Source organism: Canis lupus, chromosome 19, assembly GCF_048164855.1.
Source record: "Canis lupus baileyi chromosome 19, mCanLup2.hap1, whole genome shotgun sequence".
NCBI classification, from domain to species: domain Eukaryota; kingdom Metazoa; phylum Chordata; class Mammalia; order Carnivora; family Canidae; genus Canis; species Canis lupus.
In genome coordinates, this window is record NC_132856.1 from 52980914 (window position 1) to 53007684 (window position 26771).

At 39.8% G+C, this 26771-nt stretch overlaps 2 protein-coding genes, 1 long non-coding RNA gene and 2 pseudogenes across 7 annotated transcripts in view; 2 read left to right on the top strand and 3 right to left on the bottom strand.

Moving 5' to 3' along the window:
• The window catches only part of LOC140610877 (uncharacterized), a 37545-nt gene extending 14416 nt beyond the window's left edge, over positions 1–23129 (top strand). Inside the window, exon 3 of the long non-coding RNA XR_012012333.1 lies at positions 22884–23129. This is a non-coding gene — a long non-coding RNA (uncharacterized lncRNA). The remainder of the gene's footprint in view (positions 1–22883) is intronic.
• Positions 1–23572, bottom strand: part of LOC140610868 (zinc finger protein 177-like) — a 30409-nt gene extending 6837 nt beyond the window's left edge. For 2 of the 5 annotated variants that reach the window (XM_072787374.1, XM_072787371.1), the window contains exons 1-2: positions 23434–23572; positions 22243–22325 (exon numbers count right to left, since the gene is read on the bottom strand). The gene's annotated coding sequence lies outside the window, so the exon portion shown is untranslated. Of the gene's footprint in view, positions 1–9291; positions 9456–22242; positions 22326–23433 lie in introns of those variants that run through there. The other 3 variants (XM_072787370.1, XM_072787373.1, XM_072787372.1) reach the window with 3 other exon arrangements.
• On the top strand, positions 2510–4214 carry LOC140611204 (hsc70-interacting protein pseudogene; annotated as a pseudogene).
• LOC140611205 (uncharacterized) lies at positions 15952–21464 on the bottom strand (annotated as a pseudogene).
• LOC140610875 (zinc finger protein 559-like) lies at positions 21177–25097 on the bottom strand. The gene is given in 6 exon segments (XM_072787387.1): positions 21177–21696; positions 21698–21721; positions 22243–22325; positions 23434–23560; positions 24410–24498; positions 24960–25097. Coding segments are annotated over 6 exon segments (438 nt in total). The 5' UTR covers positions 24988–25097; the 3' UTR covers positions 21177–21609.
• Positions 25098–26771: the final 1674 nt, after the last annotated feature.

The following is a 26771-nucleotide window of genomic DNA, read 5'->3' on the forward strand; positions in this document are numbered from 1 at the left end:
AAAAATAAGACCATTCTGCAATCATGTCTGAACACAAACAAAAGATAAACATTATCTAGAACTCCAAAGTAACCAAACATCCCCTCTTTCTGGCCAACATGAGCCACTGCTGCTGCTTTATCAATTATAGCTCCCCCTGTGGTGTAGTTTCCTCCTTCTAGGTAAACTTTACTGATAAGCCTAATCACAGAATTACTCTCACTTCCTGACATCTAACCCAGAACTCTCCCCCAAAAGCACCTGGCATGAGCCCACACCCTGTAACTTGTCCCATAGTATCCAAAGCTGTGCACTCACCTTGCTACAAGGAGTGACAAACTGAACTACATGTGTGGCTCAATCTGTTTAGCCAAAGATCACTGAAAATATCCAGAAATAGCATTCATTTAGGGGATATGATAACGGTATTGTGATAATGCTAAGAACTTCCTGTTAATTGCCTTCTTAGTCTCTTTCTTTTTTTTTTTTTAAGATTTTTTAATTTTTTTTAAGATTTTATTTATTTATGAGACACACGCACATGCACACACACACACACACACACACACACACACACACAGACAGAGAGGCAGAGACACAGGCAGAGGGAGAAGCAGGCTCCACGCAGGGAGCCCAACGTGGGACTTCATTCCAGATCTCCAGGATCAGGCCCTGGGTTGAAGGTGGCACTAAACCGCTGAGCCACCCGGGCTGTCCCGCCTTCTTAGTCTCTTAAACTGCAACAGTTCTCCCTTCCTTGTTTAAGCCCCAAACTCGGTTAGGTCATTGTGTCCTCACGATGCCCTTTCCTTTTAGAGATACAACTCAAACTATGGGTGAAATGATATGATATCTGATATTTATTTTTATGTGCCCTAGGAAAACAAAACTCAGGGAACAGTAAACAAGAAGAACAGATGAATTAAGAATGGCAAAGCAGGGGTAATCACTGAAGCTGAGTGATGGGTACAGGGAGATTTCATCATTGCTCTCTTGATTCCTGAGTATGTTTCAAAGTCCATAATTAGGAGTTTTAAAAAGAAAAGAAAAAAAAACAACCTTTCATACAGAAAGGGACAGCAAGGATGTGCACCTGTCCAGAACTTGGCAACAGATACAGTAGAAAAAGAAAACTTTAGGTTTCAGTCCAAATTCACATTATTTGTGTAGTGCAAAAAAACCTCAAGAGTAATTTCACTTAAAGAGGGTCCTAAATGCACCTGCACCCCGATGTTTATAGCAGCAATGTCCACAATAGCTAAACTGTGGAAGGAGCCTTGGTGTCCATCGAAAGATGAATGGATAAAGAAAATGTGGTTTATGTATACAATGGAATATTACTCAGCCATTAGAAACGACAAATAACCACCACTTGCTTCGATGTGGATGGAACTGGAGGGTATTATGCTGAGTGAAAGAAGTCAATCGGAGAAGGACAAACATTATATGGTCTCATTCATTTGGGGAATATAAAAAATAGCGAAAGGGAATAAAGGGGAAAGGAGAAAATGTGAGTGGGAAATATCAGAGAGGGAGACAGAACATGAGAGATTCCTAACTCTGGGAAGTGAACAAGGGGTGGTAGAAAGGGAGATGGGCGGGGGGTGGGGGTGACTGGGTAATGGGCACTGAGGGGGGCACCTGATGGGATGAGCATTGGGTGTTATGCTATATGTTGGCGAATTGAACACCAATAAAAAATAAATTAGAAAATAAAAAATAAATAAATAAATAAATAGGGTCCTAAATGGCATTGCCACACTAACTGCAATTAGTATCAACAAATGGATCTATCTCGGAAAAAAAAAAAAAACTCAATTTCAAGCCACGTCTCAAAGAATTCCCACATATAAAGTTTCAAGTAAATGGTGGGTGGGGGGCTGGCTGGCTCAGTTGGAAGAGTGTACGACTCTTGACCTCGGGGTTGTGAGTTTGAGTCCTATATTGGGTGTAGAGATTACTTAAATAAATTTTTTACATGTTCCAAGTAAATTGAGGAAGTCACGGTTTAAAGATTATAAAATGCAAATATACAATGTGCCAGGAGTGAGAAGCAGCCAAAACAAGCAGCAGTGGATAAAAGCAAAAAACACAACTTCAGATATTAGACTTTTTAGACAGAGAATACAAAAAACTACTTAACAGACTTAAGAGAAACTCAGATGAATACGGAATAAGACACTATAAGATGGTCAAGTGGTTTAAAAAAACTAACATGACTTTTGGAAATCAAAAATACACTCATTAAGTCAGACACTCAATGCAAAGTTCCAACCAGATTAGAACTTTGTTAGTACCATTTGATGAAGAACTAGCTACTGATTTCCTAGTATGAGTAAAGGACACTAACCTTTGGATTCTGAAAGCAAAATAAATTCCAAGCTGAATGAATGAAAAGAAACCCACATCTAGATTCATTGTAATTTTTTCTTCTTCAGTGTTTACTTTTCCCCCATAATCTTAAAAGCAGCCAGGGGGGAAAATCATCTAAAAAGGAAAAACAAGCTATGGCTCAGTTCCAACAGCAACAATGGATGTCAGACAAGAATGGGATAATACCCTCAGTGTGCTGAGGAAAAAATAACTATCAACCTAAAATCCCAAATCTAGTTGAAATATCTTTGTTAGTTTAAGAGTGACTTTATGAAATCAAGCCTCAATCTAGCCAAGCTTCTAGACTAGCGACTTTTAACAGGAAATAGAGATAAATGTGTTAAACACCAAGAAGCAGCAATCAGCCAAACCTATAATACAGAACATTTTATTTTTTTTAAAAGATTTTTATTTATTTATTCATAGAGACAGAGAGAGAGAGGCAGAGACACAGGCAGAGGGAGAAGCAGGCTCCATGCAGAGAGCCCAACGTGGGACTCGATCCAGGGTCTCAGGATCACACCCTGGGCTGCAGGCGGCGCCAAACCGCTGCGCCACCGGGGCTGCCCAATACAGAACATTGTAAAGACAAATGACTTAGTCTCTCTAATAAGTCCATTTTTTGTTAACGAATTAATAAAAAAAGGAAAAAAAGAAAGGGAGGAGATGAACTCCTTCCACATGGCCATGCTGAGCTAGCACCCATGCCTGGAATCGGGCAGCAACCTCAGCTGCGCCTGCCGCCTTCCACTGCCTCTGGACCACAGAACCCCGCAAAGTGAGCGAGCTTCGGGCTTTTCTCAAAATGTAGAAGCAGGATCCGAGCATCAGCAGACTGAGGAAATGTGCTTCCTGTGGAAGTGGTTGGAGAGCATGAGGGTTAAAATACCACCTGCTACTCATAAAACTAAATCAGAAGACAATATCAAGGAAGAAAAAACAGTAAGAAGGCGGAGGAAAACATAAAGACAGACGAACCATCAAGTGAGGAAAGTGATCTAGAAATGGACAATGAAGGTGTGATTGAACCAGATACTGATGCCCTTCAAGAAATGGGAGATGAAATGTAGAGATAACCACAGAAATGATGGATCAGGCAAATGACAAAAAAAGTGGCTGCCATTGATGCCCCAAATGATGGTGAACTACAGAAAGCCACTGCCTCGCACACAGATACCATCAAACTGAATCCTGGCTTGACCATTCTGTATGCCAAGAGAGCTAGTGCCTTCATCAAATTACAGAAGCCAAATGCTGCCATTCGAGACTGTGACAGAGCTATTGAAATAAACCCTGATTCAACTCAGCCTTACAAGTGGTGAGGGAAAGCACAGAGACTTCTGGGTCATTGGGAAGAAGCAGTACACGATATTGCCCTTGCTTGTAAATTGGATTATGAAGATGCTAGTGCAATGCTGAAAGAAGTTCAAACGAGGGCCCAGGAAATTGCTGAACATGGAAGTATGAGCAAAATCGTGAAGAGTGAGACATCAAAGAAAGAATAGAAAGGGTTAAGAAGACCCGGGAAGAACATGAGAGAGCCCCAAGGGAGGAAGAAGCCAGAAGATAATCAGGAGCTCAGTATGGCTCTTTCCCAGGTGGCTTTCCTGGGGGAATGCCTATTAATTTTTCTGGAGGAATGCCTGGAAAGGTAGGGCAAGACACCTGGAATGGCAGGAATCCCTGGGCTCAATGAAATTCTTACTGACCCAGAGGTTCTTACAGCCATGCAGGATCCAGAAGTTGTGGTAGCCTTCCAGGATGTAGCACAGAACCCAGCAAATATGTCAAAATATCAGAGCAACCCAAAGGTTATGAATCTTATCAGTAAATTGTCAGCCAAATTTGGAGGTCAAGCATAATGCCCTTCCGACAAAGAAAAGCCCTTGCTGAAGGAAAAGCAACTTTGATCACCTAATGGAGGTCGCATTAATACAAACCAGTGTACCTCTGACCTTCTCACGAAGAAAGCTGAGGTGATGTGAAGAGAATCCCTATATCCCTCTGCCCCACATGCAACTGAAACATTCTACAGTGGTTTGCCATTATAGTATTCAGTTAGATAATGTTTTCCTGCTAGGAGTTACAAACTTTAAACATTTTTAAACCTCAAGAATATTTAAAAACATGAAAAGAGTGTGCTGGTCCCTAAAAAAACGGGGTGGGGGTAGGAGATGGAAACAGAAACTTAAGAGAGTAGGGCACTGGGTGGCTCAAGTCAGTTAAGCATGTGCCTTCAGCTCAGGTCATGATTCCGGGTCCTGGGATTGAGCTCTGAGCCCCGTGTCAGGCTCCCTGCTCTGGGGGGAGCCTGCTTCTCCCTCTTTCTCTGCCCTTCCCTTGCTTGGGCTCATTCTCTCTAAAAAATAAAATATTTTTTTAAAAAAGGCAACACAGGACTAAATTCAAAAATAAAAATGATATACTATATACTAGGCAAATATTAGCCAAAATGGTTTGATTTCTCTTTCTTTCTTTCTTTCTTTCTTTCTTTCTTTCTTTCTTTCTTTCTTTCTTTCTTTCTCTCTCTCTCTCTCTCTCTCTCTCTCTATATATATATATATATATATATATATATATTATTTTTTAATGTAGGCTCCATGCCCAGAGCAGAGCCCAGCAGGGGGTCTGATCTCACAACCTTTGAGATCAAGACCTGAGCTGAAATCAAGAGCTGGATGCTCAATCAACTGAGCCACCCAGGAACCCCTGATTTCACACATTTTAAAAACAAAAGGCATTATGAAAGGCAACTACATTAGGATACAAGGTTCAATTCACTAGGAAGATACAAAGATTCTGAAGTTGTATAGTCTCATAAAAGCTAACAGAATTAAAGGAGAAATAGACAAATCACCATCAGTGTGAAAGAATTTAACACACTACTGTCAGTGATGCAGAGATCAGAGGGAAAAAAATGAGGACATAAAGATTTGATTAGGGCAGCCGGGATGGCTCAGCGGTTTAGCGCCACCTTCAGTCCAGGACGTGATCCTGAAGACCCACGACCGAGTCCAATGTCCGGCTCCCTACATGGAGCCTGCTTCTCTCTCTGCCTGTGTCTCTGCCTCCCTCTCTCTGTGTGTCTCTCATGAATAAATAAAATCTTAAAAAAAATAAAGATTTGAATAGTAAAATGAACAAGCTTCACCTAAAACACAAACACTACACTCAATAAATGGAGAATACACATTTTTTCAAACACATGTGGAGTGTTTTTTGTTTTAGATTTTATTTTTTTATTCATGAGAGACACAGAGAGGCAGAGACACAGGCAGAGGGAGAAGCAGGCTCCAGGCTGGGAGCCCGATGTGGGACTCAATCCCGGGACCCCGGGATCACACCCTGAGCCAAAAGCAGATGCTCAACTGCTGAGCCACCCAGGCATCCCCACATGTGGAGTGTTTACAAAAACTAGCTCTTTTCCTATAACATGCAGCTAGTCTTAAAGCTTTCAACTTTAGCATATGTGCTGCCAAAGCGAGCAATGGTTTTAAAGCTTTCAATGGATTTATATACAGCTATGTTCCTTGACAAAGTAAAATTCAGCCAAAAAAAGAAAACTATTATGTTGAGCCATATGACACTGCCATTTCAACAGGTAAAAAAGCGGTGCAAAGTTAGCAGGTTCATATGGTTCGATCTAATATTAAAAGCCATACATGTGGAGTTTAGAGAACATCTTTATGAATAACTCATGAATAAAATATATAATTATTCCAATTAAATCGGAAATTAGAAAATACACAATACTATGATTATCAATCAATTCTAAGTAGCAAAACTTGTAAGCTGCAGCTAAAGTGGAACTTAGGGAAAAAAGTAACCTTCATATGCTTACATTAGAAAAAAATGAAGTTAAAAATTAATCTAAGTTTCCAGTTTAAGAATTTAGAGGAGGGATCCCTGGGTGGCGCAGTGGTTTGGCGCCTGCCTTTGGCCCAGGGCGCGATCCTGGAGACCCGGGATCGAATCCCACGTCAGGCTCTCGGTGCATGGAGCCTGCTTCTCCCTCTGCCTATGTCTCTGCCTCTCTCTCTCTGTGACTATCATAAATAAATAAAAATTAAAAAAAAAAAGAATTTAGAGGAAAAAAAATCCCAAACTAAAAGAAAAAAAGTTGAAGGAAGAAAAGATAGAAAAAAAATGAACTAGAAAACAAAAAGTAGAGGGCCTGAGTAGCACAGTAGGTTAAGCAGACAATAACCCTTAGTTTCAGCTCAGGTTGGGATATTGGGGTCCTGGAATTGAGCCCTGGGTCAGGCTCCACACTGAGCACAGAGTCTGCTTGAGATTCTCTCTCTCCCCTCTCCCCTCCCACTTGTGCACTGTCTCTAAAATAAATAATTAAATCTTAAAAACCAAAAAGTAGAAGTTAATCAAGCAAAAAAAAATTTTTGGTCCTCTGAAATTAATAAAATAGGAAAATGTTATTTGAAAAAAAGAAGGGAGAAAGGAAGGCTCAAAGAAAATTAAGAACCCCCCCTACACACAATTATAGATGCTACAGAGATTAAACACAAAAGATATGATTAACTTTATGCCAACCAAGCTCAAAACTCACAGGAAACAGATCAATTTCTTGAAAAATAAAACTCAGAAAAAAATGCCTCTACAGAAATAAACTGAGTAATGCTAAGATTACAAAAAATGAACTTGGTGGTGATGGATGCACAACATTGTGAATGTGATTAATGACACAAAATTGTATATTTAAAATGCTTATAATGGCAAATTTTATGTTTTTAAATATATGTATATAACACACGTACATGTGTTACACGTTATACACACATATGCATAACATATACACATTTACGTGTATACAACACACACGCACATATGTGTTGTTATGTAAATGTATGACATATACACACGTGTAGGACATATATACACATACGTGTGTACACAGCATATATAAAATATATATGTATTTTCCCCCCTAAGTAGGCTCCCCTCAGAGCATGGAGCCTGAGATCAAGACCTGAACCAACATCGAGAGTCAGACACCCAAACAACTGAGCCACCAGGTGCCCCTTATGTTATGTATATTTCATCACAATAAAAAAAAGCTGAAAAAACCCCGAAATAATCTGGGCTGTTGCTGACCTTCTCAGAGAGATTTCAGGCATCCCCAGCCCCAATAACTTACTGCCTGGATAGATATCTTAAACAAAATAAAATATAAAACAAAAGAAAAAAAAAAAAGAGCTAGGCACTTAAATTTCCTCACTAGGGATCCCTGGGTGGCTCAGCAGTTTAGCGTGATCCTGGAGACCCAGGATCGAGTCCCACGTTGGGCACCCTGCACGGAGCCTGCTTCTCCCTCTGTGTCTCTGCCTCCCTCTCTCTGTGTCTCTCATGAATAAATAAAATCTATAAATAAATAAATAAGCAAACAAACAAACAAATAAATAAATAAATAAATTTTCTCACAAAGAAAATACCAGGCTTGGGTTGTTGGTTCTGCCATTCAGAGGAGAAAACTCCAACCTGACTCAAAAATTTCCAGTGATCAGACACACTTATGAAGACTGGCTATGTCACATGTTTGTATATCACTATATTAGTAGAGATAATAACTTTCTGAATCTGTAAAGTTATATACTTTATATAGAGTTATATACTTGGAAGGTTTTATTTATAAATTTAGCCATTATGTGAAACTCCACAATTGTGCAAGATCCACAATGTCAGGCTTGCATTTTGATTATTCTATTACAACACCTTATACAATTACCACATAGGAGAAAGGAGGAGGCAGACACCTCTTTTTATAAATTTTACATAATAGCTTGACTTATCAAAGGAATTACTTTGACTAAGAGTATAAAGGGAAAAAGAATGTTCTTTTTGTCTGGTATAATATTAACATCAAACATTACACAGCCATGATAAAAAAAAAAACTTATAAGCAAATCTCATTAATAAACACAGATGAGGGCAGCCGGGGTGGCTCAGCGGTTTATCACCACCTTCAGCCCAGAGTGTGACCCTGGAGTCCCAGGATCGAGTCCCATGTCGCGCTCCCTGCATGGAGCCTGCTTCTCCCTCTGCCTGTGTCTATGCCTCTCTATCTCTCTGTGTCTCTCATGAATAAATAAAATCTTTAAAAGACAAAAACAAAAACACAGATGCATGGGGCTCCTGGGCGGCTCAGTCAGTTAAGCCTGTGCTTAGGCCCCTGTCAGGACCCCAGCATCCTGGGATGGAGCCCCACTACTTAGCAGGTAGTCTGCTTCTCTCTCCCCTTGGTCTTGCGCGCTCTCTCTCTCTCCCTCTCACATAAAATCTTAAAAAAACTAAACACAGATACAAATAACCTAAAGTTCAAACCAAACATATTAATAAATGATGATAATACATCGGAACCAAGTTGTGCTTATCCCAGAGGTGCTTACTAGAAAATCTAATTCGTTTTATTCATAGATCAAAGGAGGAAATAGTGTGATCATCACAATGACACAATAAAAGTATCTTGTAATAGTATTTCATAAAACTTAAAAATAATCCTAACCAACTCTATAAAAAACACAATTCAAGGGGCGCTTGGGTGGCTCAGTTTAGATCATAAGGTCACGGAAACACTCTCAAGCTCCACAGCCGAACAAGCCCCATGGACTGGGGAGGTTGGCAACACCCAGAAATACTATACGTGACACCCAACAAGTTTATCTCTGAAACTCGGCCCTGGTGCAGAAACGGGGAGAAATCGGGCCACGGTGGGGACCAGCTCCATCGTCCACAGGGCGCGAGGACGGTTCCACGTAACTCAGGCCGGGGCGGGGGGGGGGGGGGAGCAAGATCTTTGTGAACTCGTATCTCAAAATAATGCCGTTAACGCAGGAAATGAGACACAGAAAATGGCATTTCCTTGTGGGAAAATAACTAAGTAAGAATATTTGGGGGAGAATTTCAGGGACGGGCTGAAGGCCTCACCTCCGCGCCCGACCGCACCTCCGCGCCCGCCTCCTCTCGGGGCCGAAGTCACGAGTGACCGCGGAGGGAAGGCGGTCGGGGCTCCGGAAGCAACGGCAGGGACGGCCGGGCCCGGTAGCGCCGGAAACCCTAACCTTGATCTCTCCCTAATCCCACACAGCCCTCTGCAACCGCGGGCCCAACCCGGGTCAGCGCGGGGCGAGGCGGCCGGCCAGTGGGAGAAGGCACAGGCCTCAGCTTCCGCAGGACCCGGAAGGGAGAACCCGCCCGGCGCACTTCCGCTTCCGGCCTCCGGCCGCGTGAGGCCTCGAGCGGATCTGCCCCGGGCCCTGAGGTGCGGGTAGGTGCTGCGCGGCGTGGCCGAGGAGGGGCTGCTGGTAAAAGTCAAGGCTTTCTATTCCCTCAAAGAGGAAGCGAGGGCTCCTGGCTGGCTCAGTCCGTAGGGAATGACACTTGACCTCAGGTGGTGAATTCAAGCCCGGACTTAAGGTGTAGACAAAACCGGGGAAACCTGAAGAGTGGAGCAACTTGCTCCTGACCGCAGAGCTCTTTGACGCTATACGATCTCCCCAAGGGGAAAAGGCAGTTCTCCAAGACTTCGAAAAAGGGGCTTAAACCTCACCTCTAAGCCACTATGGATTCACTTGTGAGGTCACTGCCCCTCCTATCTTCCTAAGTCCCCACCGAGGTTGTACTTGATTTAAAGAATTATATTCTGGTACTTAAAAACAAAAAGCAAAAACGAAAAATCAAAACGTTGGGTGTCAGAGGTTTAAGACTACCCACCAAGAAATGGTACTTTATAAGGACCCTGAAGACTGACTAAGATCTGCCTAAATGGAGTCCATGAGTGCACTTTTAAGTGAAAATCCCAATCTGGTAGAGAAAAGGGTAGATTTTAGGTACTCTGGGGGTGTTGTTACTACATTTAGACACTCCAAATTCAGCATTTAAAAAATCTCCAGAACCTCCTCTCTGACTCTTCCTGATACCTCGATGAATAAAACATCTGCCTAGACACAGATTTAAGAATTAAGAGAACCATATTATTATTTAATGGAGCTACTCAGAAGTGGAGATCTGTGGTTAAAAGAAATCTCAATCCCTTCCTGGTGGGCTGTGCTGCTCAGGCAGACCGACTCCATAAAATACCTGCCAGTAAACAGAAGGCCCTAGAACCATGTGTTTAAACTGGAAAATTTTCCAGCACCTGGCTGGCTCGGGTGGAGCATGCAGCTCTTAATCTCGGAGTTTTAATTTCCAGCCCATGTTGGGTGTAGGGATTACTTAAATTTAAAATGTGGAGGCCAAGAAAATTAAGGCCATTCCACCTCAAGTTTAGCATTAGCACAAGTACAGCGTAGGCCCCTGTGAGTAAGACAGGGAATCCCATATCAGAAAGACAACAGAGCTCAGAATGCCCTGGGCAGAGAATCCCTTATCAGATCTTAAGAAACTCCTCCACCCTGTCCCCCATATTGGAATGGAAAAAATTCCTCCACCCCTTCTGAAAATCCCCTAGACCAGTCCATAATAAACCCAGCTGTAACCCACTTCGGGGTCCAAGCCCCTCTGCTGTGTGAAGTATACTTGGACTCCAGCTCGAGCTTGTAAATAAACCCTCATGTACTTGCATCGATGTCGGCTCCATGGTGGTTTCTCGGATTCACAATCTTGGGCACAACAAAAAAATTTTTTAATGTAAATTCTTCAATTTACATTTCCCCAAAAAAAGATTTCAAGGAGGCTCGCATCTGTTTTTACCACATAATGAGCACAGCCTTACAAGGTACTGCTAGGTGAACTGTAAGGGTGTTTACACACTTTTATTGACCAAGGACTCTTTGCTTTACTTGGGGCACAAAGCAGGACACTCTGAGACAGAAGTAAAACACCCACTACCCGTCCTGAGCTCCACTGTACACACACAGCCTTGGCCAATAACTGCCCTGGCCATCTTTGTTTTTGCACTGTGCAAACCCAGAGCTTCCTGTTCCTAGAGGAAATGACACAGCTGCACATGCAGATGCACAGGTTAGGCTGCTTATTCTTAGGAACACACCCTAGAAGAGTTCACTAATGAAATTTGATTCCATCGTTTAACAGTTTTTTTGGGGAAATGGAGGAAAAGAGAAATTCCAAAGTCAAATGGTCCAGAAATTCACAGTGGAATGTCTCTTCACAACTAGCTCTGCTCCCTGCTACTACAGTGAACAACCCTGGGCCCTCGCCTCAAAGCACTTCTACTCAAAGGACTAACGAGGGCAGATCCTAATCCTACCTCTCAGGGTTGCAAACATTTGGGGCAGAGGAGTGGTATGGAGTGGGGGAGGGAACCCACAGAGATGGCTTCAAGGTGGCGAGCAGAACCTGGGGACATGAATGGGTTTGGCATAAAAACTACTGCACCAGATGTGAATTTTCCATTTGTATGAATCTCATTTGAAAACTAATGACACAGATTCTCTTAACCGGGCCCCTATGGGCTTGGACAGTCCAGTCAGATTTGGGGTAGGCAGCGTAGAAATGCTGGAGATTTCCTCAAAAGCATTTGTAAAAAGCCATGTTAGGATAACTGCATTTATACCAACCCACCATAGGCTCATACAATCCAAGAACACTTTGTGATGCTTTTGCCTAAAATCCTTACTCTTAATGCAAAAAGGACCTCAAGTTGAAAACAGGCTTTTGGAGCACCTGGGTGGCTCAGGTCATGATCCCAGGATCCTGGGATCAAGCCCTGAACCCAGCTCCTTTCTCAGTGGGGACCCTGTTTCTTCCTCTCCTGCAGCAGCTCCCCCTGCTTGTGTTTGCATGCTCTGTGTCAAATAAATACAATTAAAACAAATTTTTTCTCTTTAAAAAGAAGAACACAGACTTTCAATCTCAATGGTTAGCTCTTCTTCCATTAGAAACGTGTGCATTTGTATTTCTAGTTTGTGTATTATTGATTGACCAAATTTTTAGATTTTAAAAATGACTACTTGAGATTTTTTTTTTTTTCTTTTGAAAAAACAAAAGTCCCTCTGGCCATTTATACCAAGATCAAAACCTGGCAAAATTGTACCACATACAGGTTAAGAGCTGAGACACTTTTCAATACAAATTTCCAGAAGCTAAATCTGGGGGATTCCAGGGTTCCAAAATTAAAAACTCTAGCTTCATTAAATGGTCACGTATACTTTTAAAAAATTACCTGCCTTTGTCAAATGCTAAGTTTTTTTTTACAATAGGCAAATGAAGATTTAGTTTCTCTTATTTTGATGACAGTAACAAACTTTTCATTTTCTTGAGATTCCTGAAAACCAAAACATGTAACTGTGATAACCTGAAATGAAATCATTTGTACTGTTACAGGTGCCAAAACAGTGGAGAAAAATAAACACCCCTTCTATTTGTGGTCTAAATTTGAAGATTATTAAAAAGCAAAATAAGCAAAAAGTACAGTCTTATTCTGATATGATTTTACTGTGATTTAATAGGTCTGTGGTGCCAGCCATAGGGGTTTTTCAGGTTCATTTTGGGATCTGCAGAGTAAGTGGCTTACTAATAAAATCATGTGCTTAATTACTGTCACGTTAATATCCTGAAATACTTGGGGATCCCTGGATGGCTCAGCAGTTTAGCGCCTGCCTTTGGCTCCGGGCATGATCCTGGAGTCCCGGGATCGAGTCCCGCATCAGGCTCCCTGCATGGAGCCTGCTTCTCCCTCTACCTGTGTCTCTGCCTCTCTATGTCTCTCATGAATTTAAAAAAAAAGGGGGGGGGGGAGGATAGTTTAAAGTGAAATGCTGAGCTAGAATCCACCAGAAATGATTGTGAATATTTCATGTCACATAAATCACATAAGCAGAATAGGAACAGTGGCTCCCTCAGAGAGTTGTAATGAAAACCAAGTGATTCAATCCATGGAAAGCTCAGGGCATTTCATGGCATAAAGTGCAAAGTAACTGGGAGCTCTCACCAGCCCTTCTGAGTCATGACTGTTAGAAACTTTCCACTGACATTTGGTAAGAAATAACTTGCCTTATTAGATCTCATTTAGCAAATGGAAATGAAGCTTAGAAGAGGCTAAGGGAAGTACCCCAAACACATAGCTCAAAAGCAAAACAGCAGAGCCTAGACTTCAACGGTCTGGCTCCAGTCTGAGCCCTTAACATCCAGTATGTACTTGGGCAAAAAGCAAGCCACATTCTGAAGCACACTGGGTCCCTGGGATTTTCCCAGTTAACTGTCTAGACCACTGAAGAGACTAATCATAAGAAGAAAAAGAGAGTAAGTCTGTTATGGTCATTACTGCTGTGTAACAAACCACTCAAATATAGTGATACATAATAGCAATTCTCAAAATGTGGTTGCCAGACTGCTGAAGGACCCCAAGACACTTTGAAGCAGTCTGTGAGGTCAAAACTATTGTTAGAATAGTTCTGTTATTTACCATTTTATCATGCTAACATTTATACTAATTATAAAAGCAATGGTTGGTATAAGTGCTGACACCTTAGCAGAAATCAAGGTAGTGGCACCACATGCCACAATCATTGTATTCTTCACTGCCACAGACTCATGATAAAAAAAAAAAAAAAAAAAAAAAATTCCAGTTTTCCTTAAAAATGTCCTTGAGGCAACAGAAAAATCTAGAAAACGTATATAACTGCAACCATGATGCTGGAAGTTTCTCAACATTTACAAACCTTTCTGCTATGATCAATAGTTGCATTAGTCCATGATGATGTTAGATGCTGGATAATAAAATAGGTCAACATTTGAAAAATATGCATACCATAGTGAACTATTCCCTATCCAAGTAACACATGATGACACAAAATCACATCTGAGGGGACATCTGGGTGGCTCAGTGGTTGAGTGTTTGCCTTTGGCTCAGGGTGTGATCCTGGAGTCCCAGGATCAAGTCCCACATCGGGCTCCCTGCATGGAGTCTGCTTCTCCCTCTGCCTGTGTCTCTGCCTCTCTCTGTCTCTCATGAATAAATAAATAAAATCTTAAAAAAAAATCACATATGGGAAAAATATACAAAATGTAAGAAAATCAATAGACTTCAATGTAAAAGAACAGCAAGGGTTTCCTGATAGAACTTCATACGCCATGGTGCAGCTAAATCCTTAAGAAACTACCGTTAGTTGAGTTTTGGCAAAGTATCAAAGAGCCAAAATTCTATGAAAATACTTCTCTTTTCCAACTATGTGTCTCAATAAAGCCAAATTTTCTATATATGCTTTATCTAAAACTTATGGCAAAAAATTGAATGCAGAAGCAGGTATAAGAGTCTAGCTGTCATTAATTACACTAGACAAAATGATTTATAAAATCTTTTTTGTAAAGCTTGTCACTCATTTGGTTAAGGGGAAAAAATACTTAATGACATTCATTAAAGACAGTGAGGCAGACTTTTTTTAGCCATTAAGATAGGTACAGGGACCACTGCAACAAGACTTTACAGTGGGAAAGAGAATGGGCACAAGTTCTAATACAGCATGTAAGTGGGAAATTAGAGCAAAGGAGCAGGATAGGAATCAGTGGATAGAAAATTACTAAGAGGAAACAAGGATTAGGGGGTTTCTGAATGAAGTGACCTAACAGAATCTTTGCTGAAGATGGGCCAGGGTGATCAGAAATCACTTCAAAGATGGTAGAGGATAAGGAACCCAGTCAGACACACAGAAGGATCACTAATGGAGGATGCGGAACTCTTGCTAAACTGACTTAGCAGGGTTCTTCCTAAAATAAGTATTTTAAGGAAATGCACAGACGAATCCAGAAAAAGGTCTAGCAGACTTAACTAAAGTTTGGTCAAGAGGAGATTCTCACTTCTCACATTTTTTGTTTTCATTTTAGGAAAGTTATTTTTCACAAATATGTACATTATGAAATGAATCATAAATATGTGAAACATCTGTCTTAACTTCTAATGTCAAATATTCATAGATACCATGCCCATAAAATGAAGCATTTTGGGTACTCGATTTTGAAGAGTATAAAGGAGTCCAGAGGTCAAAAAGTTTGAAAACTGCTGGTATGGACCCACCACCATTTTGTTACTTTCACAGACCACGAGTCAAGAATTTGGACAAGACACAAAGGGAATGGATGGCTTGTCTTTGCCCTACAAAGACCAGGGGCCTTATTTGGGAAGACTCACACAGCTCAAGGTGACTCAAAAGACATGAGACTGGAGTCATCATCTGGAGACTCACACATGCATCTGGTTGCCTTCCTTGAAATAGTTAGAAGGCTGAGAACATGGTTATGGCTGACCTCCATGTAGCCCCACCATGTCACAGCAGAACTGTTTGCATACCAACAGGAAATATACCAACAGAAAAGATGCCAAGATAACCAGGAGGGAAACGGTCTCTTATGGCCTAGACTGGGAAATCATATGGCACCATTTATTTATATTGTACTCCTCTAGGAAAAGGTTGAAAGTATGCCCAGATTCAAGGGGAGGTCAAAGAATTTGGGGGCCACGTTTGAAAATCATCACAGTCTGTCACAAATTACTTATATACTTTCCACATACACAAATAGTCACTGCCTATAAAAACATGCCTGAACCTTGTGCCCACAGTATCGGACTCAAGTTCTATGTCCAGAATCTTGACAACTAAATCAGGTCCAATCTGGAAAAGACTGCTTGGGTTTGCTTTGAGTGTTACTCTTGAAGATTTGTGAAGAGACAAGTTATTTACTCCTCACACACTCAGTATATAGTTGTGAGAGGAGGAAAGGATAATGAGAATAGACATTTGTTTTAAGAAAGGGATTGGGAGCGTCTGACTGGCTCAGCCAGAAGACCATGTGACTATTGACCTCAGGGTTGTGAGTTCAAAACCCACACTGGGTGCAGAGATTACTAAAAAAATTAAATAACCTTTAAAAAAATAAAATGCTGGCTGCTTATCATTCATAAAGGAAGGAAGGAGTAGGAGGAATGAGAGGCCTACTGTAGCCAATGATCCATAGCAATTCTGAAAGACTGGAACATCTTGTCTATTTCTTGCTTAAAGATCAGTAATGTATCATAGGAATGATTCTCTGTGAGGTTCAGCTACCTGAATCACACCTGCTTTCCCATAGGACCATATTTTTAATGGAGTACTTTTAAAGGCAAATTTCATCTTGTTTCCTGCCCACAGTTTGGGGATGCAAAGGTCTCTATTAGTTTTAAAACTTTTTTAAACAACAGTTTTAGGTTCAAAATGAAACTGAACAAGGTAGAGTTCCCATATACTCCTGCCTCTACATATGAATGACTTCCACCACTACTAACATCTCACACCAGGGTGGTAAATTTGTTACAACTGATAAACCAACACTGACACATTAACATCACCCATAGCCCTTAGGGTTCACTTTCTCTGTTGTGCACTCTAAAGTCTGGACAAATACAGCATGGCATTTTCACCACTTTAGCGTCATACAAGGTACTTCACTGCCTTCAAAATGCTTGTGCTTTGCCTATTCATATCTCCATCCACTCCTCCCTGCAACAACCACTGATCTCCACAGTCTTGCCTTTCCAGGATGTCATAGAGTTAGAATCATACAATAATGTAACCCTTCCAGGTTGGCTTCTTTCATTTAGTAATAGGCATTTAAGGTGCTTCCAGGTCTTTTCAAGGCCTGATAGCTCATTCCTTTTAAGTGCTGGATATTCCATTGTCTGGATGCACCAGTTTATTCAGTTACCTGCTGAAGACATTCATTCACCTACTGAAGTTTTGGCAATTAGGAAAACAAACAAACAAACAAACAAAAAACCTGCTACAAACATTCATGTGGAAACAACAACAAAAAACCAAAAAAACAAAACCCTGCAATACCATGTGCTGGTTTTTTAATGAACATAAGTTTTCAACTTCTTTGGGTAAATACCAAGGACCCTGTCTACTGGATAATTTTATAGGAGTATGTTTAATTTTATAAGAAACAACCAAACTTAAAAAAAAAAAAAAAAGAAACGACCAAACTATTCCAAAGCACTTGTACAATTTTGTATTCCCACCAGCAAAGAAGCATTTGGTGCTATTAGTGTTCCAGATTTCGACCATTCCCATAGATGTGTGGGGATATCCCATTTTAATTTGTATTTTTCTGATGACATGATATGGAATATTTTTTCACAAATGCTTACTTGCCATTTGTATATCTGTGGAAAAGTGTGTTAAGGTTTTTGGCCCATTTTTGAAAGGCAATTGTTAATGTTGAGTTTTAAGAGTTCCTTATGTATTTTGAGTAACAGTCCTTTATCCAAATGTGTCTTTTGCAAGTATTTTCTCCAAATCCATGCTTATCTTGTCACACTCCTGACGTCTTTAACAGAACGTAAGTTTTTAATTTTAATAAAGTCCAGTTTACCAATTATTTCTTTTATAGATCGAGTTTTCAGTCTTATACTTAAAAAGGATGGGCAGCCCGGATAGCTCAGTGGTTTAGTGCCACCTTCGGCCCAGGGCGTGATCCTGGAGACAGGGGATCAAGTCCCATGTCGGGCTCCCTGCATGGAGCCTGCTTCTCCCTCTGCCTATGTCTCTCTCTGTTGTCTCTCATGAATAAATAAATAAAATCTTAAAAAAAAAAAAAAAGGTATTGCTATACCCAACGACATTTAGGTTTTCTCCTATATTATCTTCTAGGGGTTTATAGTTGCATATTTTCCACTTAGGTTTACGATGCATTTTGAGTTAATTTTTATGAAGAGTGTTCAAGATCTAGAGTCATTCTTTTGCATGTGGATGACTAGTTGTTCCAGCATCATCTGTTGGAAAGAATTATCTTTATTCCATTCCATTGCTTTTGCTCTTCTGTCAAAAGATCAGCTGACTACTTATGTGGACCTATTTCTCAGCTGTGTTCGGTTCCATCAATCTGTCTATTCTCTTACCAAATACCAGGCTGGCTTACTGTAGCTTTATATTAAATCTTGAAGCCAGGTAGTTTCAGTCCTCCAACTTTGTTCTACTCCTTCAATACTGTGTTGTCAATTTGGGTCTTTTGCATCTCCATATAAACATCAGAATCAGTTTGTCAATACCCACAAAATAAGTAGCTACAATTTTGATTTGATTGAATCTATTGGTCAGGCTGGGAAGAACTAACATCTTGACAATATAAAGTCTATCCATGAACGTTAAATACCTATTTATTTAGTTCTTCTTTGGTTTTGTTTATCAGTTTTGTATATTGTGTTTGAAATATCAAATTCTGTTTATTCATTGCTAGTGTACAGGAAAACAATTGATAGTTTCTTTTTTTTTTTTTAAAGATTTATTTATTCATGATAGTCACACAGAGAGAGACAGAGAGGCAGAGACACAGGCAGAGGGAGAAGCAGGCTCCACGCAGGGAGGCCGACGTGGGATTCGATCCTGGGTCTCCAGGATTGTGCCCGGGCCAAAGGCAGGTGCCAAACCGCTGCGCCACCCAGGGATCCCAATTGATAGTTTCATGGACGTATGTATGCATCAAAACTTAAGTCATACACTTAAAATACGTATAGTTTATTGCATAGCAATTATACCTCAATAAACCTGTTCATTAAGAAAACCAAACTCAATAATAAACCAGGGAATCCCTGGGTGACTCAGCAGTTTAGCGCCTGCCTTCAGCCTGGGGCATGGTCCTGGAGTCCCAGGATTGAGTCCCACATTGGGCTCCCTGCGTGAAGCCTGCTTCTCCCTCTGCCTGTGTCTCTGCCTCTCTCTGTGTGTCTCTCATGAATAAATGAATAAAATAATTATAATAACAATATAATTATAATAACATAATAATTATAATAATAATAACAAACCAAAGATTCTTAACAAGAAAAAAGATATTTGAACATACATTTCACCAGAGATAAATGGATGACAAATACGTGAAAAGATGTTCAACATTATCGGTCTTTAAATCTACAGGTCTACTTTGAGAAGAGACACATATGCAGAGAATCAACTCATTTAAATAAAAATGGTTTTCTTTTCTGGTATCAATTTTCTTGTATGTAGTAAGTAAAAATTTGTACTCTAAAACTTTACCAAATTTTTACACTTTTAGGTTTTATTTTAAAACCTTTTGTAACAAAACAAAACATCTTTTGTAACAAAGATTTTTCTCTCTTTCCTTTTTAGATTTTTCATTTAAAAAACCCTTTTGGGGTAGTGGAAAGGGAGGTGGGCAGGGGTTGGGGTGACTGGGTGATGGGCACTGATGGGGGCACTTGATAGGATGAGCACTGGGTGATATGCTTTATGTTGGCAAATTGAACTCCAACAAAAAATTAATAAAAAAATAAAATAAAAACTCTTTTAGGATTTCAATTTTTGTAAAAAATATACGTAAGATATTTACTGAAAGAAGTTTTTACGTTCACAGACTAAGTGACTTATTCTGTGTAATATAAAGTCTTCCACATTCCCTACATTTATAATTTACAGTTCCTCCCCAGTGTGAATTATGTTTCCTAATAACAAAGAACAATTAAAGGTCTTCCTATATCCCTTTCTCTTATGGGATCTTTCCTAATGTGTGCTTTATTTTTCCAAAAGTGGAGGATAAATTTTTTTTTTAAATCCTACACTTTTTACATTTGCAAGATTTTTCATATCTATGAAATCACAGCTGAATAGTAAAGTATAAGGCAGAGCTAAAGGATTTCTATATTCCTTATTAATAAGGTTACCTTCACTGTGAATTAGTATGTTTTATAAGATAAAGTATTAAAGGCTTTCCCATATTCTTTGTAAGCATAAACTTTTCTCAAGTGTGCAATCTTATACATTCAGTAAGGAATGAAGAAGTACTAAAAGGTTTTCCCACATCCCTCATCTCTATGTGGCTTCTCTCTATTGAGTTTTTAAGATTTTATTTATTTGAGAGAGAGAGTGTGTGTGTGTGTGTGTGCACACAAGCACAGGGAGAAACAGGAGAGAGAAAAGCAGGCTCTCTCCTAAGCAGGGAGCCTGATGCAGGGATTGATCCCAGGACGCTGGGATCACGACTTGGGGGGATGGCAGATGTTTAACCCACTGAGCCACCCAGGCGGTCCCTCTCCCCCACTTCTTTTTTTTTTATGTTTTTATTACATTTTTCTTTCCTGTGAACTGTGAATTCTTAAATGTTGAATAAGGTATGTGGACGGTAAAGGCGTTCCCACAGTCCTTACATTCAAAAGGTCATCTACCAGTGTGAGTTCTCATGTGTACTATAAGGCCTGATGAAACAGTGAAGGCTCTCCCACACTTTTTACATTGATATGACTTCTTTCCAGTAGGTGTTCTTTTATGTTGACTAAAGTGTGTGGAATATCTAAATGATTTCCTATATTCCTTACACTCAAAAGGTCTTTCTACACTCAGTTCTACTCAATATTGAGTAAGAAATGAGGATCAAATAAAGGCTTTCCCACACTGATTATAATTATAGGGTTTTACTCAAGGTGGGTTTGCATGTGACTTTTAAAGCAAGATGAGTTACTAGAGGATTTCCCATATTCCTTATATTGTTAAGGTTACTTGCCAGTGTGAGTTCTTATATGTATAGTAAGGTGTGAGGAACTATATAGTGAGGCGTTTCCACATTCCTTACATTTATAAGGCTTCTCTCCAGTGTGAGTTCTTCTGTGTTTTCTAAGACTTGAATAATCATAAATAAATAAATAAATAAATAAATAAATAAATAAATAAATAAAAGACTTGAATAATCATTGAAGATTTTCTGACATTTACTGCACTCAGAGGGTTTTTCTCCAGTGTGAACTCACATGTGAATATTGAGTTTTGGGAAGCAAGTAAACTCTTTACTACGCTCCTTGCAAACAATGTTTCTCTATGAAATTGTATACATTTAGCAAGATTTGGGGAATAAGGAAAAGCTTTCTCAAATTTCTTACATTCCACAGGCATCAGTTCACTTTGAGTTCTTTTTTTTTTTTTCCACTTTGAGTTCTTAAATGTTGAATTAAGACATGAAGATCAAATAAAGGTATTCCCACATCTAAAGAATGTGTAGGATTTTTTCTGTTAACTTGCATACGTACAAAAAAGCCTGCAGAATGAGAAAAGGCTTTCCTACATTCCTCAAAGGCATACAGCCTCTATGAATTCTATGAATTCATAGAATTCTATGAATTCTTACATTACGGTGTGAGGATGAAGGAATGCTTTTCCCATAGTCAGTTTCTTCTAAGTTTTCTTGTGAACCAGATGTGGATTTTGGCTGAAGATGGTTTCACACTGATTACACTTATAAGGCTTCTATTATGGGTTTTGTTGTGTACATTAAGAGCAGAGTTGTGAAGGCTTTTACACCCTGCACTCACAAATTTTCTAATGTGAGTAATCTGTAAATCTTAAAGCAGGAATGTTCACTGAAGGCCTTTTCCCAATGGTTAAAATTAAACAATTTCCTCTCCAATATGGCTTCTTTCCTGTTGATGAAGAAATTAGTGATGACTTATAAAAGTTTTCCAGCTTTATTATATTCAGAGATCCTCCCCTCTATCTTGAATTGTTATACTATACATGAAACACACCAGTATGACTGAAGTTTTTTCTTCCATTTTCACTGCATGCAGTGCAGGGTTCCAGACCTGAGTGCTTTCAAACAGAATAAAATGACCATTCTGCTCAAAAGTTCTCTAGTAGTCTTTACTTTCGCCGGGATTCTTAGAGAGCTTAGCTGATAACTGACTGAGATGAAATTATCCAAAATTTTATCTGAATTATATATATGGAAATACTAAGTGAATACTGTGGAATATACCTTAGGGAGTATTTAAAGTGTTTGTCAAATTCATAATGCTCAGACTCTATGAGAAACAGTTTTGTTTGGGATCAATAACACTAGCCCCAAATGTCTGTTATGGTTATCATGCTGTTTTTCTATTTTATGGAATTTCCAATCTTCCATTGATGTGGAAGGCAAAGTATTACACACTGTGAATCTTACCATTTCTACCACACTGGGTGTTTTCCCCTGCAAAATATTCTGCTGAGGTGCTGACCATTTGGAATTAAGACAAATCTCCCAATCTGAAATAAGATTAAAAAAAACATTAAGGTCTTGGAAAAATAAATGATGGAAGGAAAGTGTTAAAAATAAAGACTGATGTGTACTTACTTTCAAAGTCTGACTTAAAACAGATTACAAAATAAAAAGAAATGAATATACAGAGACTGAGAAATCTGACTATATTAAGAAATTGGCAATGATAAAGTCCTGATCAAATTGGTAGGTGTTTTAAGAAATGACTCTATAAATATTGAGACTGATCGTGAACAAAAAGCAGCAGAACCAGGAAAGCAAGCTGAAAGGAAATGGATAAAGAGCTAAACGCAAAATTTAAAGAAGAAATAGATCTTACTGTCAGGCCAAAAGGAAATTTCAGAAAAGTAGGTAAGAAGTTAAAGAGAAGTCTGAAGTACCCAAGGAACCATAGAAACCAAAGGTACTAGCATTCTCAGGAAAAATTCACCTTCAAAAGCTTCTTATTTCACATTTCCAAATAGACTGCAACTCTTATGGATTCCTGCTGTGTGTTTTTGTTTGTTTGTCTTTTAATAACCTCTCCTCTCTCCCTTACTTTGCAGAACTCTTCCTACCATCCTCCACTCTCCTTTTTGTTCCACCTGAAAGATCAGACCTGGTCTGCACACCTGGTGCTTGGCTAGCAGAGAAAGAAGGTTGATACAAGAACACTAAAGGGATGACAAATAATTCCATAAATCAGGACCAAGATTCTGCCCTTCAGGAATACCAAATACTGTCAGTTATAACTTGAGAAACAATAAAATGTTTGTGACAACTTTATCAAACCAGTAAACTTCCAAATGAAACTAAAATGCAAACATATACTCTCTCATTGTTCATCAAAAGGGATTCCCATCTTTCCCCCTGAAACCCAGGCTCAAATTCGTAATTTAAAACATTTTTGAAGTCCTAAGTCTTTCATTCCATAGAGAAAATAAAAACATCTTCATTTTCAAGAGGAAGCCACTTCAATGTAAGATCTACAAAAACAAAAACAATGTCTCTCTTATCTTTCACTGCTGCATTGCCATTAGTCAGAAGAGTCTAGAACACAGTCACTTAAAGATTTGTTGCAGAAAAAGCTAAATGAAGACATGGTACCGGCCTTACCTATTGAAGCTAGATTCTTGTAGTTCTCCAGCACCACATCTCTGTATGGCCTTCTCTGAATTTGATCCGGCAAAGTCCACTCTTCCTGGGTGAATTCCACAGCCACATCGTCAAAGGTCACTGGGTCCTAAATCACCACAAACATCCCAGCATCAGGCAGTCACCATCTAAATCCATGTTCAATGAAGAAAATGGGAGACCTAAAGCTTAGACAGCATTCCATGTTCTCCTATCATCTCTCCCAGGGCTTGGTAGTCCTCATGCCCATTCTCCTATCTGGACATATTCACTGGTGACATCATCCAGTCATATAGCTTTAAGAGTACCTCTTTCACCCAATTGAATGTATCTCATCACAACTATATTATACCCTTTTCTAGTCTTATTCTCCTCTATTGACAGGGCTTACCATAGTCTGAACACATTATAGACACAATAAATGGTGGTGAATGATTACTCCAGTGATAGCACAAATTCTTAGAAACATATGTCCACTCTGTCACAGTGTATTATAGCACAATGAGAGCACACAATCAGCATAGATGTGAGCTGGACTGAATTAGTAAATACTGGGATAATAATATCATTTCCCTATGTCATTTGTCAACCTCATTAAAAAATCCTAAAACATAAGGAGATTTAACTGGCTACTCAAGTCCTTAAGCAGGCCTTATATATATCTAAAGGAATTCCATTCCACTAGAAGAAAACATATCTACTTAATAGGAAGAAATATGTGCTTTAAAAAAAAATATTTTATTTATTTGAGAGTGAACAAGTGAGAGAGCATAAGCTGGCTGGTTAGGGGTGGGGTAGAGGGAGACGCAGACTCTCTGCTGGACTGGGAGCTTGATGTGGGACTCAATCCCAGGACCCTGGAATCAGGAGCTGAGATGAAGGCAGAAACTTAACTGGCTGAGTTAGCCAGGCACTCCAGAAGCATGTACTTTTATAAAAGAATAAAGTTCCTACTTACCTGAGAATAATTTATAAGACACTTGGTCACTATCCTTTCCCCTTCTGACTTTTCCTCATGAAGACAGAAAAAATCTTGAGAAAGATGACCTTGGGGAGAAGAAAAAAAACCTGAGAACCCAGGTCGTGCAGTTTCCACTCAGGCTAGAAGCTACTCCACACTAATTCTGAATTGACACACATGCTGTTGCCATAAAATACCCAAGCAAACTGCCTTATTTGAAATCAGAAGAAGGGTTTAGAGCTTTGGGAGGAAAAGTTTAATAATCCCATTTTTCAGAAAAAGAAACTTGGTAGTCTAGGGAGGTAAAGTTGTTGTTTTCTTTGGCCAAAAATAATGAATCTCATCATGTGATCAAGCAGACCGTCTCCCACAAAAATGCCCATCCTCAATTCTCCTTCCCAAATTCCAGGATGTAGAAATCAGAATGTTCTTATCTCTTTAGGCCCCCTCCTAGACAGCATAGAAACTGTTTAGACCCTGACCACAAGACAGGCTGTTCACAGGCCAGGTAAAGCAATCTCTGACAGGAGCATCAACAAGGGCTTACCACAAGAGAAAAGATCAATGGCTGGCATCCCGTGGGTATGACAGCAGAATCTGCCTGAACTTTTCTTTTTTCCAAAGTCCTTCAAGACAGTGTCTGAACTTCGTGGATAGGTCAATCTCAATTCCTCTTAAGTAGCAGTGGAATCTTACCACGTACTATCAGCCTTTAAGCAACAGGCATTACTCAGCTGTCATGAAGCATCATTCATTAGCTCTCTGTAGAAGATGAAGTTATGTTAGTGAAAGCCATTAAAAATTGTAGAGTAGTATACCACATGAATATAAATAACAATCATCATTTACTGAATGCCTACTAGGTACCAGAAGCAATAGTAACTCATATGATTATCAACATAATTATTATTACTGTCATTCTTCAGTTAAGGCACTTTACACTAGACAAAAATAGTCACTGACCCAAGATCATCAATTAGGAAGAGCCAGAGTCTGGATACAGGTTACTCTATCTCAAAAGCTTGAATTCCTAAAGTTATTGTTATTCTCTAACACACCTGGACAATGATCATAAAGTTATGTGCAAAAATGATTAACTCAGCAGGTGTGGGTTGCTCAAGTCCTGCACTTCCCTGAGAAAGGCCTGTCTGAGACCTACTCTTGCCAGGACATCTGCAAGATGACCCAAAACCATGGAATACCCGGCCTGATAATGTTTTTGTACACCTGAAGCCTTGGACCACACAGTAACAGTTTGACCGGATAGTTTAGGCTAACAATGTGATTTATGGTGAACATCTGTTTTTATACACCTGAGACTTTGGGCAATGTTCTAACAGTTGGAACTCAGGTTGGATCGTGTCTAAGTCAGCCATGCAGGTGGTGCATGCCTATGCGACTGACCCACAATAAAAACTTGGACACCGGGATCCCTGGGTGGCGCAGCGGTTTGGCGCCTGCCTTTGGAGACCAAAGGATCCTGGAGACCCGGGATCGAATCCCACATCGGGCTCCCGGTGCATGGAGCCTGCTTCTCCCTCTGCCTATGTCTCTGCCTTTCTCTCTCTCTCTCTGTGACTATCATAAATAAATAAAAATTAAAAAAAAAAAAAAAAAAAAAAAAAAAACTTGGACACCAAAGCTCAGGGACTACAGACTGAATGTCTGTACCTCCCTGCCTCTTTGCATATTGAAACCTAATCCCCAATGTGATGGTGTCTGGAGATGGGGCCTTTTAATTATGGGATTAGTGCTTTTATAAGAGACCCCTTCTGCCGTGTGAGAAGACTGCCTTCCATTAACAAGTAGGTCCTCGCCTGACACCAGATCTGCAGGCATTTTGATCTTGATTCTGCCAGCCTCCAGAACTATGAGAAATTTCTGTTGTTTATAAGCCCCCCAATCTGTAGTATTTTTGTTACAGCAATCCAGCTGAATAGCTAATATGTCAGGTGACTTTCCTTGGTTGGCAATATTTCATATGGGATGTTACACATTATTACTAGAAATATTAAGCAATGCCCATTTGACTGTACTGGGAAAAGACACCTGGATGCTTGTGCCTAGTTTGTTCTGGAATTAATCCCATGTGTCTTATCCCTTTGCTGATTCTGATATGTATCCTTTGGTTTTAATAAACTATAATGGTGGGTTTAACAGCATGAGTCTTGGGAGTCCCACCGCATTGCTGAGCATGAAGGTGGTCTTGGGATCCCAAGCATAAACGGCTTATTTAATTCAGACATCTCTGAGCTCCTCCAATTGGCAAAACCATATAGACCCAGTTGCCTTCCTCCTAGTCCTTATATCAGCTTATGCCTTCATTCGTTATGCAAATATTTATTAAAGTTCTTCCCTT